General features: G+C 40.2%; 1 protein-coding gene across 4 annotated transcripts in view; it reads left to right on the top strand.

The window, feature by feature from the left end:
- LOC140206160 (latent-transforming growth factor beta-binding protein 4-like) overlaps positions 1–12,468 on the top strand; it is a 182,823-nt gene that overhangs the window by 46,153 nt on the left and 124,202 nt on the right. For 3 of the 4 annotated variants that reach the window (XM_072274404.1, XM_072274401.1, XM_072274403.1), the window contains one exon: positions 11,029–11,285. In XM_072274404.1, coding sequence (XP_072130505.1) covers positions 11,029–11,285 — 257 coding nt within the window. The remainder of the gene's footprint in view (positions 1–11,028; positions 11,286–12,468) is intronic. The other variant, XM_072274402.1, reaches the window with a different exon arrangement.

Below are 12,468 nucleotides of genomic sequence, written 5' to 3'. Positions count from 1 at the left end.
CTCTTCCCTGATATAATATATTTTGGGATTCTTGTTAATCTTATATGCCAGGGATATTTCATGGTCCCTTCTTGTTTTCCCCGTTTTTCTTGCTCAGTTTACATTCTGCAAGCAACAACCTTGATTCCACTTCCACCTGTCATATGTTTCCATTATTATCAAACTATATATAAATGTCACCATATATAATCCTGAAATTCTTTTCTTGAGGGATGCTCAACAAATCTATAGAACAACAACCATAACAGAATTAATGCAAGACTACCTAACTAGGGTGTACAACCAGAGTGCAGAAGACAACAGACTGTACAAATGCAAAAAGAAAGAAATTACAAAAATAAATAAATAAGTCATAAATATGAAGAACATGAGATGAAGAGTCCTTGCAGTGAGCCCATTGGCTGTGGGAACAGTTCAGCAATGGGCGAGTGAAGTTGAGTGAAATTATCCCCTCTGTAGGAGCCTGATGGCTGAGGCGTAGTAACTATTCCTGGATCTTGTAGTGAGAGTCCTGAGGCTCTTGTACGTTCTTCCTGACGGCAGCAGCAAGAAGAGAGCATGCCCTAGGTGGTAGACAATGATCCCTCTAATTTGTCATGACCAGGGTGCGCAAAAATTTTTTGTGCAATTTTTTGCCCAGTGACAACAAGAAGTGCATCTTGAATTTTATATATAGGGGTATCAATTTTAACAGCTAGCAAAACACTTTCAATAAGAACGTTAATCTCTAGGTTTGATCATTTTCCCTCTCGTTCATCAGCACTCTCATAAAACATACGTAGCAGGCCTGTAGCGGGTAATGAAACCAGAGTTTTTGCATATCGTCCATATGTGATTTGCTTGCTAAATGACGCTTTAAAAGTCAACTTTACAAATATTGCACCATTTCTTTCCACTTGCAAATTCTCCGGCAACTTTTGCAGGTAACACCAGTTTCTGTATGCTACATAAATATTTCTCGTAGCTGAACATTCCTGACCTCATGAGCTTTCAGTGTTGCAGTTTCTACTGTTTCATTAAGCCATTCCACTTTAAGTGAACTAGCTGTTCTTTTGTGCTTCACACTCTTTGCTTCTTTGGAATGCGACGTAGTGAATCAATAATTTCTTCAATAAAAGCAATATAAGTGAGCCAGTTCTAAAAGCTGCAAACAAATCATGGTAAACTCCATATTGTCAACACCGTCCACATCAGAAACTGGAAAAGGAAATGCGACTGTGTATGATCATGGAATATATTTAATATGTCAACGAGGTAGAGGGTGACAACCTTTTGTGCGCAGTTTTAGTTCCTTGGTGTGCTAGTAGCAAAAGATGTGTGCACACATTTAACTTTAAAGTTCAAAGTAAATTCTATTCTCAAAGTATATATGTATATGTCACCATATACAAACCTTTGGCCTATCTAGTCCGTGCTAAAACCATTTAAACTGCTTACTTCCATCGATCTGTACCAAGGCCATAGCCCTCCAAACCCATACCATCCATGTACCCATCCAAAATTCTCTTCCTTTTTAAATCTTTTTATTAATTTTTCCAAAGTTATAAACAAAATAACAATGTTGATACAAAGAGATTGGAATAATCTTATTGTTAATAAACATATACAGAAAGGATTTCAGATAACACAGGTATAATAGACATCCAAACTCATGATGTAACTAATCATAGAGAAGAAAGAAAAAAATACAAAGAAACCCCCCCCCGCAAAAAAAACAAAAAAAAGAACTAAATACTAAACCCAAAAAAGCAAACTGAAATCCAAAATTCTCTTAAACATTGAAATTGAGCTCACATTCACCAGTTGTGCTGGCAATTCATTCCATACTCTCACAACCCTCTAAGTGAAGAAGATTCCCCTCATGTTTCCTTTAAACTTTTCACCTTTGACCCTAACCCATGACCTCTAGTAGTCCCACCCAACCTCAGTGAAAAAAGCCTGCTTGCATTTACCCTGTCTATATGCCTCATAATTTTGTATACCTCTATCAAATCTCTCAATTTTCTATGTTCCAAGGAATAGTCATGAAGATCCAACTAGAATTGGGTAGTGCTGTGGTTACCACAACGCTTTATAGTACCAGTGACCCAAGTTCAATTCTCACTGCTGCCTGTAAAAAGTTTTTACATTCTCCTCATGACTGATTGGGTTTTCTCCAGGCGTTCTGGTTTCCTCCCACAGTCCAAAGATGTACCAGTTGGTATGTTAATTGGTTATTGTTATCATGGTTACAGGAGGGGTGTGATTGGCAACTAAATATTCCTGGATTTAATTGCTTCAGGTGTGATAGAATGGGAGGGACAAGAGGGGGAGGTGTTGCTTTGCTTGTCAGAGAAAATATTACAGCGGTGCTCTGGCAGGATAGATTAGAGGGCTCGTCTAGGGAAGCTATTTGGGTGGTATTGAGGAATGGGAAAGATGCAGTAACTCTTATGGGGGTGTATTATAGACCACCAAATGGGGAGCGAGAATTGGAGGAGCAAATTTGTAAGGAGATAGCAGATATTTGTAGTAAGCACAAGGTTATGATTGTGGGAGATTTTAATTTTCCACACATAGACTGGGAAGCCCATACTGTAAAAGTGCTGGATGGTTTGGAGTTTGTAAAATGTTTGCAGGATAGTTTTTTGCAGCAATACATAGAGGTACCAATCAGAGAAGGGGCAGTGTTGGATCCTCTGTTAGGGAATGAGATAGGTCATGTAATGGAGGTTTGTGCTGGGGAGCACTTCGGGTCCAGTGATCTCAATGCTATTAGTTTCAATATAATTATGGAGAAGGATAGGTCTGGACCCAGGGTTGATATTTTTGATTGGAGAAAGGCTAACTTTGAGGAGATGCAAAAGGATTTAGAAGGAGTGGATTGGGACAATTTGTTTTATGGGAAGAATGTAATAGAGAAATGGAGATCATTTAAAGGTGAAATTTTGAGAGTACGGAATCTTTATGTTCCTGTTTGGATGAAAGAAAAGGTTAAAAGTTTGAGAGAGCCATGGTTTTCAAGGGATATTGGAAACTTGGTTCGGAAAAAGAGAGAATTCTACAATAAATATAGGCAGCATGGAGAATATGTGATGCTTGAGGAATATAAAGAATGTAAAAAGAATCTTAAGAAAGAAATTAGAAAAGCTAAAAGAAGATATGAGGTTGCTTTGGCAAGTAAGGTGAAAATAAATCACAAGGGTTTCTGCCGTTCTATGAATAGCAAAAGGATAGTGAGGGATAAAATTGGTCCTTTGGAGAAGCAGAGTGGACAGCTATGAGTGGAGCCAAAAGAGATGGGGGAGATTCTGAACAATTTCTTTTCTTTGGTATTCACTAAGGAGAAGGATATTGAATTGGGTAAGATAAGAGAAACAGGTAGGGAAGTTATGGAAACTACAATGATTAAAGAAGAGGAATTACTGGAGCTTTTAAGGAATATAAAAGTGGATAAGTCTCCGGGTCCTGACAGGATATTCCCTCAGACCTTGAGGGAAGTTTGTGGAAATAGCAGGGGCTCTGACAGAAATATTTCAAATGTCATTAGAAACAGGCATGGTGCCGGAAGATTGGCGTTTTGCTCATGTTGTTCCATTGTTTAAAAAGGATTCTAAGGGTAAACCTAGCAATTATCGGCCTGTGAGTTTGACATCAGTGGTGGGTAAATTGATGTAAAGTATTCTTAGGGATGGTATTTATAATTATCAGGATAGATAGGGTCTGATTAGGAACAATCAACATGGATTTGTGTGTGGAAGGTCATGTTTGACAAATCTTATTGAATTTTTTGAGGAGGTTACTAGGAAAGTTGACGAGGGTAAAGCAGTGGATGTTGTCTATATGGACTTAAGTAAAGCCTTTGACAAAGTCCCACATGGAAGGTTGGTTAGGAAGGTTCAATCGTTAGGTATTAATATTGCAGTAGTAAAATGGATTCAGCAGTGGCTGGATGGGAGATGCCAGAGAGTAGTGGTGGATAACTGTTTGTCAGATTGGAGGCTGGTGACTAGTGGTGTGCCTCAGAGATCTGTACGGGGTCCAATGTTATTTGTCATATATATTAATGATCTGGATGATGGGGTGGTAAATTGGATGAGTAAGTATGCAGATGATACTAAGATAGGTTGAATTGTGGCTAATGAAGTAGGTTTTCAAAGCTTGCAGAGAGATTTAGGCCAGTTAGAAGAGTGGGCTGAAAGATGGCAGATGGAGTTTAATGCTGATAAATGTGAGGTGTTACATTTTGGTAGGACTAATCAAAATAGGACATACACGGTAAGTGGTAGGGCACTGAAGAATGCAGTAGAACAGAGGGATCTAGGAATAATGGTGCATATTTCCCTGAAGGTGGAATCTCATGTGGATAGGGTGGTGAAGAAAGTTTTTGGTATGCTGGCCTTTATAAATCAGAGCATTGAGTATAGGAGTAGAGATGTAATGTTGAAATTGTACAAGGCATTGGTGAGGCCAAATTTGAAGGATTGTGTACAGTTTTGGTCACCGAATTATAGGAAAGATGTCAACAAAATAGAGAGAGTACAGAGAAGATTTACTGGAATGTTACCTGGGTTTCATCACCTAAGTTACAGAAAAAGGTTGAACAAGTTGGGTCTTTATTCTTTGGAAATGTAGAAGGTTGAGGGGGAACTTGATAGAGGTATTTAAAATTATGAAAGGGATAAATAGAGTTGACGTGGATAGGCTTTTTCCATTGAGAGTGGGTGAGATTCAAACAAGAGGACATGAGTTGAGAGTTAAAGGGAAAAAGTTTAGGGGTAACATGAGGGAAAACTTCTTTACTCAGAGAGTGGTAGCTGTGTGGAACAAGCTTCCAGCAGAAGTGGTTGAGGCAGGTTCGATGTTGTCGTTTAAAGTTAAATTGGACAAGTATATGGACAGGAAAGGAATGGAGAGCTATGGGGTGAGTGCAGATCAGTGGGACTAGGTGAGAGTAAGAGTTCGGCACAGACTAGAACAGCCGAGATGGCCTGTTTCCGTGCTGTAATTGTTATATATGGTTATATCCCGTGATTAGGCTAGAATTAACAGGGGATTGCTGGATGCTGCGACCTGAAGAGCCAGAAGGGTCTATTCTACACTATATCTCAGTAAAAAAAAATTAAAAATAAATTCCTAACCTATTCAATCTTTCTTTATAACTATAGAATAGTAACTATACCAGGATCAATGAAAGACCACCCAACTACAGCGTTCAGCCTGAGCGCAGAAGACTCCAAACTCTGCAAATGCAAATATAAGTAAATAGCAATAAATAATAAGAACATGAGATGAAGACTCCTTGAAAGTGAGTCCATTGGTTGTGAAAACACTTCAGCTAATCTCTTACTTTTAACAAATCTATAGAACTGTCTGTTTTTATTGTCCTTTTAGATTACTTTACATTCTGCTTTCCTTTTCTTATTTTGCCTTTGTTGGGCACTTTTAAAACTGTGCTTCAAGGTCACATCTGTGAAAACTTGAACAGATGAAAAGAAAACAACAGGAATTCTGCAGATGCTGGAAATTCAAGCAACACACATCAAAGTTGCTGGTGAACGCAGCAGGCCAGGCAGCATCTCTAGGAAGAGGTGCAGTCGACGTTTCAGGCCGAGACCCTTCGTCAGGACAGATGAAAAGAATAGCTTTGTGTTTTATAAGGAAGTCTAACAAAGCTGCTCTGAGAATTCTGCTATTTATAGACTCCTAAATCAAATGTTTTGCAAACTCAGTGTTTCCAATCTCTTATAGCCCAACGCCCCCCTCAAAGTACTTTCATACGTACAACGCCCCTCCTAAAGCACCTTCATACTTGCCAATGCCCTTCTTAGGCACAATATACTTTTTGGCGTCCCCATAGTGAAAAATCATGTCTACCATATGTTTACACAAGAAAAATGATTCTGCTTTAAATTTTTATTTGTCTTTACACAGTACCTGTGTGCTATACAGCAGCTTCGATATCAATGTGATCCTTGAGCTTGATGGTTTTTAGCGAGAATTCAAATATCTGATTCAAGTTGTGACAGCAAAAGCCTTAAGTCCCCATGTGTAAAAATGTCCAAGCAGTTTCTGTTTTTTCTGAGTATGTGATTCATTGCACTAGCCTCTTTCAACGAGGTAAGAGGATGGAAATGCAATGAAGTGCAGATTGCCTCTTTTTTAAAGACCAGGGAGCTTTGTATGACAGTGTAGCCACACACCACAAAAGCCGACATTTTTGAAAAGCATTTTTGCTTGTTCATCATTCTAAATTTCGATAATTTCTTCCTGCAAAGCTCTTTTCCTGTTCTTCCATCTTTCAAAGAAATGGGTCAATTACTCATTCTGGAGTTTCTAGATCATTTAAATCTTTGAATTAATTCTGAAAACCCTTCTTCAATGACGGCAGGTATATGCAGTACTCTTGCAAATCATCATCAGTGAAAGAGAGTGCCATACTTTCCATGCAGGGAAACTGTGAGAACATTCGTCTCCCAATATTTTGCTCGTATATTTCCAATTTTCCAATAAAAGTGAACACTGTACTTTTTGCCTGGATTAAATTGAAATTCTCACCATGCACTGTCATATTTAGAATGTTCATTTTGTCATTCAGATTGGCTAGGTATGCCACATCTCCACGTAGAAGTTCAATCTTGTTTCCCAAGCTCTTGTTGACTTTGAGCTAAATTTCAACCACAGTGTCAAAAAGATCAAAGAAACGTTTTAAGCAGCAGCCTTTTAACAGACAATGCATTTCACTGTGAAGAAGCAAGTATTCAAGCTCTTCATTGTTACCTTGGCATAGCTGGCGAAATATTCTGCTATTTAATGGATGAGCTTTAATTTTGTTGTTAGCACATATTACAAGAGTCATGCTTGAAAAAAGCTGCTAGCTGAGGGTTTTGGCTGATGGGTGAATTACGCAATGGATTGCAAACAGACTTGGAATTTCTGTTTTCATAAATGCCACTAAACCAGTATAGTGACCTGTCATGTTCCTAATTGGAATACTTTTATCCTCAATATACATTTTGAGCTCGACATAGATTGATTCTTCACTGATAGTTGTTCTTAACTTTTGATAAAAGAGAATTTCTTCATAAGCTTCTCCATTTTGGATAAACCGTACATATGCCATTAGCAGTGCCTCATTGTCTTGCACAGTTGACTTATCCAATTGTATCCCAAATTCTGTGTTTTGTAATTCTGCGCATAGTTAATACTCAATTACTTCATTCATTTCGTCAATACGATGAGCTACAGAGTTATTACTCAGAGAAATTGATTTTAAATTACTAATCACAAACTAGAGAAAGTCTGCAGATGCTGGACATCCAAGCAACACACACAGAATGCTGAAGGAACTCAGCCAGGCAGCATTTATGGAAAAGAGTTACTTCAGGTCAAAATCCTACATCAGGACCGGAGCAAAAAAAAAATGAGGAGTCAAAGTAAGAAGGTGCGGGGAGCGGAGGAAGAAATAGAGGGTGATAGGTGAAACCGGGAGGGAGGAGAAGGGTAAAGAGCTGGAAAGTAGATTGGTGAAAGAGATACAGGGCTGGAGAAGGGAAATCTGATAGGAGAGAACAGAAGGTCATGGAATGGCTGAGTTATAAGGAAAGATTGAATAAGTTGGGACTTTATTCCTTGGAATGTAGAAGATTGAGAGGAGATTTGATAGAGGTACACAAAATTGTGAGACATATAGATAGGGTAAATGCAGGTTCAATTTCCGCGCTGCCCATAAGGGAGTTTGTACGTTCTCCCTGGGACCGCGTGTGTTTCCTTCGAGCGCTCTGGTTTCCTTCCACAGTCCAAAGACATGCCAGTTGGTAGGTTAATTGGTCATTGTAAATTGTCCATTATTAGGCAAAGATTAAATCAAGAGGATTGCTGGGCGGTATGGTTCAAAGGGCTGGAAGGGCCTATTCTGCACAGTATCTCAATCAACCAATAAATTATAAATAAACAAGTAAATGAATAGATAGATAGATAGATAAATGACTGAATAAATAAGTACATAGAATAATAGTTAAATTTATTGACCTTGTTGTTGTGCTATGTGACTTCAAAACATTAAACTAACTCAAAGTCGTCCGAAACTAACTTCGAGTTTAAGCGAGGTGCACACGTATCACGAGATATTCTGAAAAAAGATTCATAGTTGCCAGTCACTATCCTTTATAGTGTTTGGGCAAGTTTTAATGTTGGAAGATTTATGAACATTCACATGATAGGCCACACTGATTCTGCTTCTTCACTAATTAAGACCATAGCTCATCTGATTGTGTCCTCAGTTCAATATTCCTGTCGTACCTGCAAAAACGTATCTACCATTACCTTAATGTTCCAAGACTCTGCCTCTTCCATCATCTGAGGAAGTTAGTCTCAGTTTTATGGCCCTCTGAAAAATAAAATGATTTATGTCATATTTCATAAATCCTAGTGGAGGTCACTTGAATATGACTGACCCATATTCATCACTTCCTCGCCATGGCCTCGGTAACTTCCTATACATTTTACAGCAGGGGTCCCAACCTTTTCTGCACTGCGGACCGGTTTAATATTGACAATATTCTTGCGGACCGGCCGACTGGGGGGTGGGGGGGCGGTAGGGTTGCCAACGAACAACAGTAGCAGTCAAATGCGTTGTTTACCCTAAAGACTACAATGACCATGAAGCCTTGCGCGGGAACCAATGCGCATGCGCGTCGTGACCCCCCCCCCCCCGCCGCAAATTCTTTTTGGCGATTCTGTTCGTGGGGGTGGGTATTAATCACTACCGGAATATAAGTGATAAGTGGGTAATACACTCAATTTTGTTTCTAAAAGGGTTTATCTAACGAATTTAATATTAAACACACAGCGCATATTTTCCTCGCATGGATATAATGATAAGTCAATTATCAGGGGAGCTTGAAGTGTTGAACGAACTTCCAGTAGAAGTGGCAGAATCAGGTTCGGTATGATCATTTAAAGAAAAATTGGATAGGTATATGGACAGGAAAGGAATGGAGGGTTATGGGCTGAGTGCAGGTTGGTGGGACTGGGTGAGAGTAGCGTTCGGCATGGACTAGAAGGGCCGAGGTCGCCTGTTTCCGTGCCGTAATTGTTACATGGTTATATAAGTCACTTATAAGTCAATAGCATCATAACATTTTAAGTAATATTTGGATATTAAACACACAGCACATATTTTCCCCGTATGAATATATAAAATCATTGCAACACACCAATATCGCTGAATCACTGGGAGCCCTGGGCTTGTTTCCCTGCAACAAGACGGTCCTATCGAGGGGTGATGGGAGACAGCGATACTCGAAGGGGGTTCCTTATGTCCAGTCTATTCCGCAATTTAGTTTTCGTTACATTCATTGCAGAAAACTCCGCTTCGCAGAAAAATGTTGGAAATGAAAGCAACGTTTTCAGAGCTTTCGTGGCTATCTCAGGACATTTAGCCTTGACTTTGATCCAGAATGCCGACAGAGATGTTATGTCAAACTGACTTTTCAGCCCGTCGTCATTTGCAAGCTCGAGGAGTTGATCTCCTTCCCGCCCTGACATGGATGACGCGCGGGTCATGACCTCGCGTGCGTAATGGCTGATCAGTGGCCGTGACAGGGAATGAGGAAAGGTGCAGCTGACCAAATCATATCGCTTCCTCGCGGCCCGGTGGCGCATGCTCTGCGGCCCGGTGGTTGGGGACCGCTGTTTTACAGTGTATATTAATTTAATCAATATTCTTTCCTCCACACCTTTATGCTTTACCCACTTTCTCAATCCTTCCTACATCAACCCTCCTAGCTTGTTTTTAATTTGTCTATCTGACTGTGGACCCCTTGAAGGTCAAGTCCTGGGTAGAGAATGTCAGAAGGTTCTCTTGCAAGGATTAAACAATTCATTTGCTTTAAATCCCATTGGATTATGATCTCCAATGCTACCCTCTTATTTGGACAAAGATCCCCAACCCCACAAGTGAATAGTAAACTCTGTGGTCCTCAGTGTGACTGATTAGAAATTCAACAGAATGTTGCCTGAAGTGCAGGGGTTCTACTGTCGGCAGAGATCAGATTGGCTGGGGTTGTGTTCTTTAGAGTGAACGAGCTGAAGAGTGAACTCTATTTCCCATTGCACAGATATAAAATTCTGAAAGGCTTAGATAATCAAGGTTTTTTCCCCAAGGTAGAGGAATCAAAATAAATTTAGGGTTAGAGCAAGGAGTTTTAAAGAGGATCTGAGGGTTAAGTTTTTACCAAAGTGGTTGATACCTGGTATGCACCACCAGAAGAACTGGTGGAAGCAGATAAGAGACATTTTCAATTATATAATTGGGGATGGTATAGGTGGAGAAGATACAAATGCAAGTAAATGAAACTAATGCAGAAGGGGAGCAATATCAGTTCGGGCATTTGGGTCAAAGCCCCAATTTGGTTCTGCATAACTCTAGACTCAGTGACCCACTCTTCCATTGGACAAGGATCCATCCATTTTCTGATTGGACACTTGATTTGCAATTTATTACCAATTGAACAGTGATCTGAAAATTCCATTCCCCTACTGGAGAGATATACCCAACCTCATTCTCCTATTGGACAAATGTACCCAGTTCCATTCTCCCATTGGAGAGATATACCTAGTTCCATTCTCCCATTGGACAGACACATCCAGTTCCGTTCTCCCATTGGAAAGATATACCCAGTTCCCTTCTCCCATTGGACAGACATACCCAGTTCCACTCTCCCATTGGAAAGATACACCCAGTTCCATTCTCCCATTGGATGGATACACCCAGTTCCATGCTCCCATTGGACAGATACACCCAGTTCCATTCTCCCATTGGATGGATACACCCAGTTCCATGCTCCCATTGGACAGATACACCCAGTTCCATTCTCCCATTGGACAGATATACCCAGTTCCAGTCTCCCATTGGACAGATACACCCAGTTCTATTCTCCCATTGTACAGATACATGCAGCTCTATTCTCCCATTGGACATATGTAGCTATTTCCATTATCTCAGTGGACAATGAATTCTTATTGCAAACATTGTGCTGATGCCAGCAGATCAACAGATACCATCAGTTGTTAACCTACAAGTTGACCACCCTCCTGAAGTGTCTGTGAAGGTCCACCAGGTCTCACGGGTAAATGGAGGAAGGAACAGCAGTTCTGCTCTGCAACCCATCGTACAGGGAACCCATCAGAGGGCACTGCGTGATCAGGCAATGGAAGATCAGCTGGGATCTCTCACGGTCATTCCACAGTCTGGTGGTGACTACCCGTTCGGCTACTGCTTCACCGAGATAACAAATGGACAGGTAGGAAAAATGATTTTACAAACAACCTTTCTCATGTTAGCCAGAGGAGATAGTGGAACAGTCATTTTAATTACATAAGCAGGGGAAGTATAGATGGAAATGACCCAAGTAAGTAAAACTAATGTGGACGGGGAGAAATGTCAATTGTGGGTCAATGGGCCCAGTTTGGTGCTGCATAATTCTAGACCTCATGACCACTTTTCCATTGGACACATTATGTCAGCCTCTCGCACCAGCCCTGGAAATCCATTCCAGGCATGCACCTCCCTCTGTGTAAAAATAAAAGACCTACCTCTGACATCTCCTTAGCTTCAGTCCACTCCCCTTAAACGGATGTCCTCAGATATTGGCCATTTCCACCCTGGTTTTCCACTCTGTCTTACCAAATTCAAATCATAGTTCAAACTACATTTATTATCAATATACATATACTTTACACAACTTTGAGATTCATCTCCTTACAAAACAAAAAGAAACAATAGAAACCATTAAAACAAAAGAAGACCATCAAACATCCAATATGCAGAGAAAAAAAATCAAGTCTTGCAAACAATAAAAGAAAGCAAAAAGTGTAGTATATGGTGAGTTTAATATTTATGATGCAATGGTAATATATGAAAGATGACTTTTTGGAGTGATAACTATCTGTGATCTCCCATATTTGTCTCCCATATTTGAGTCAGTAAGCATTTGTATTTCAATTGTGTCAAAGATTTGAACTGTAACATGTCCAGTGGTTCTAATGCCACTACTGTTTTCCTGATCAGTGACCATTTCACATTGCACTCCTCTTTCCCATACATTCATCTCCATTCTCCTAATCCCATCACTATGTCATGGCTTGGAGTTTTGATGTTTATTTCAAGAGATTAGGTGTATAGATAGGGTAAACACAAACAGACTTTTCTCCCACTGTGGTTTGGAGGGACAACCACCAGAGGTCATTGGCTAAGAGTGAAAGGTGAAAAGTTTAAGGGGAACATGAGGTGAAGCTTCTTCACTCAGAGGGTGGTCAGCGTGTGGAACAAGTTGCCAGAGCAAGTGGTGCATGAGAGCTTGATTTCAACATTTAAGAGAATTTGGATAGGCACATGGATGGTAGGGGTATGGGGAGCCATGGTCCCAGTGTGGGTCTATGGGAATAGGCAGTTTAAATGGCTCAGCACAGACTAGATGGGCCAAA

Source organism: Mobula birostris, chromosome 12, assembly GCF_030028105.1.
Source record: "Mobula birostris isolate sMobBir1 chromosome 12, sMobBir1.hap1, whole genome shotgun sequence".
In the NCBI taxonomy this organism is placed as follows: Eukaryota; Metazoa; Chordata; class Chondrichthyes; order Myliobatiformes; family Myliobatidae; genus Mobula; species Mobula birostris.
This window is presented reverse-complemented; position numbering and strand designations above follow the sequence as displayed.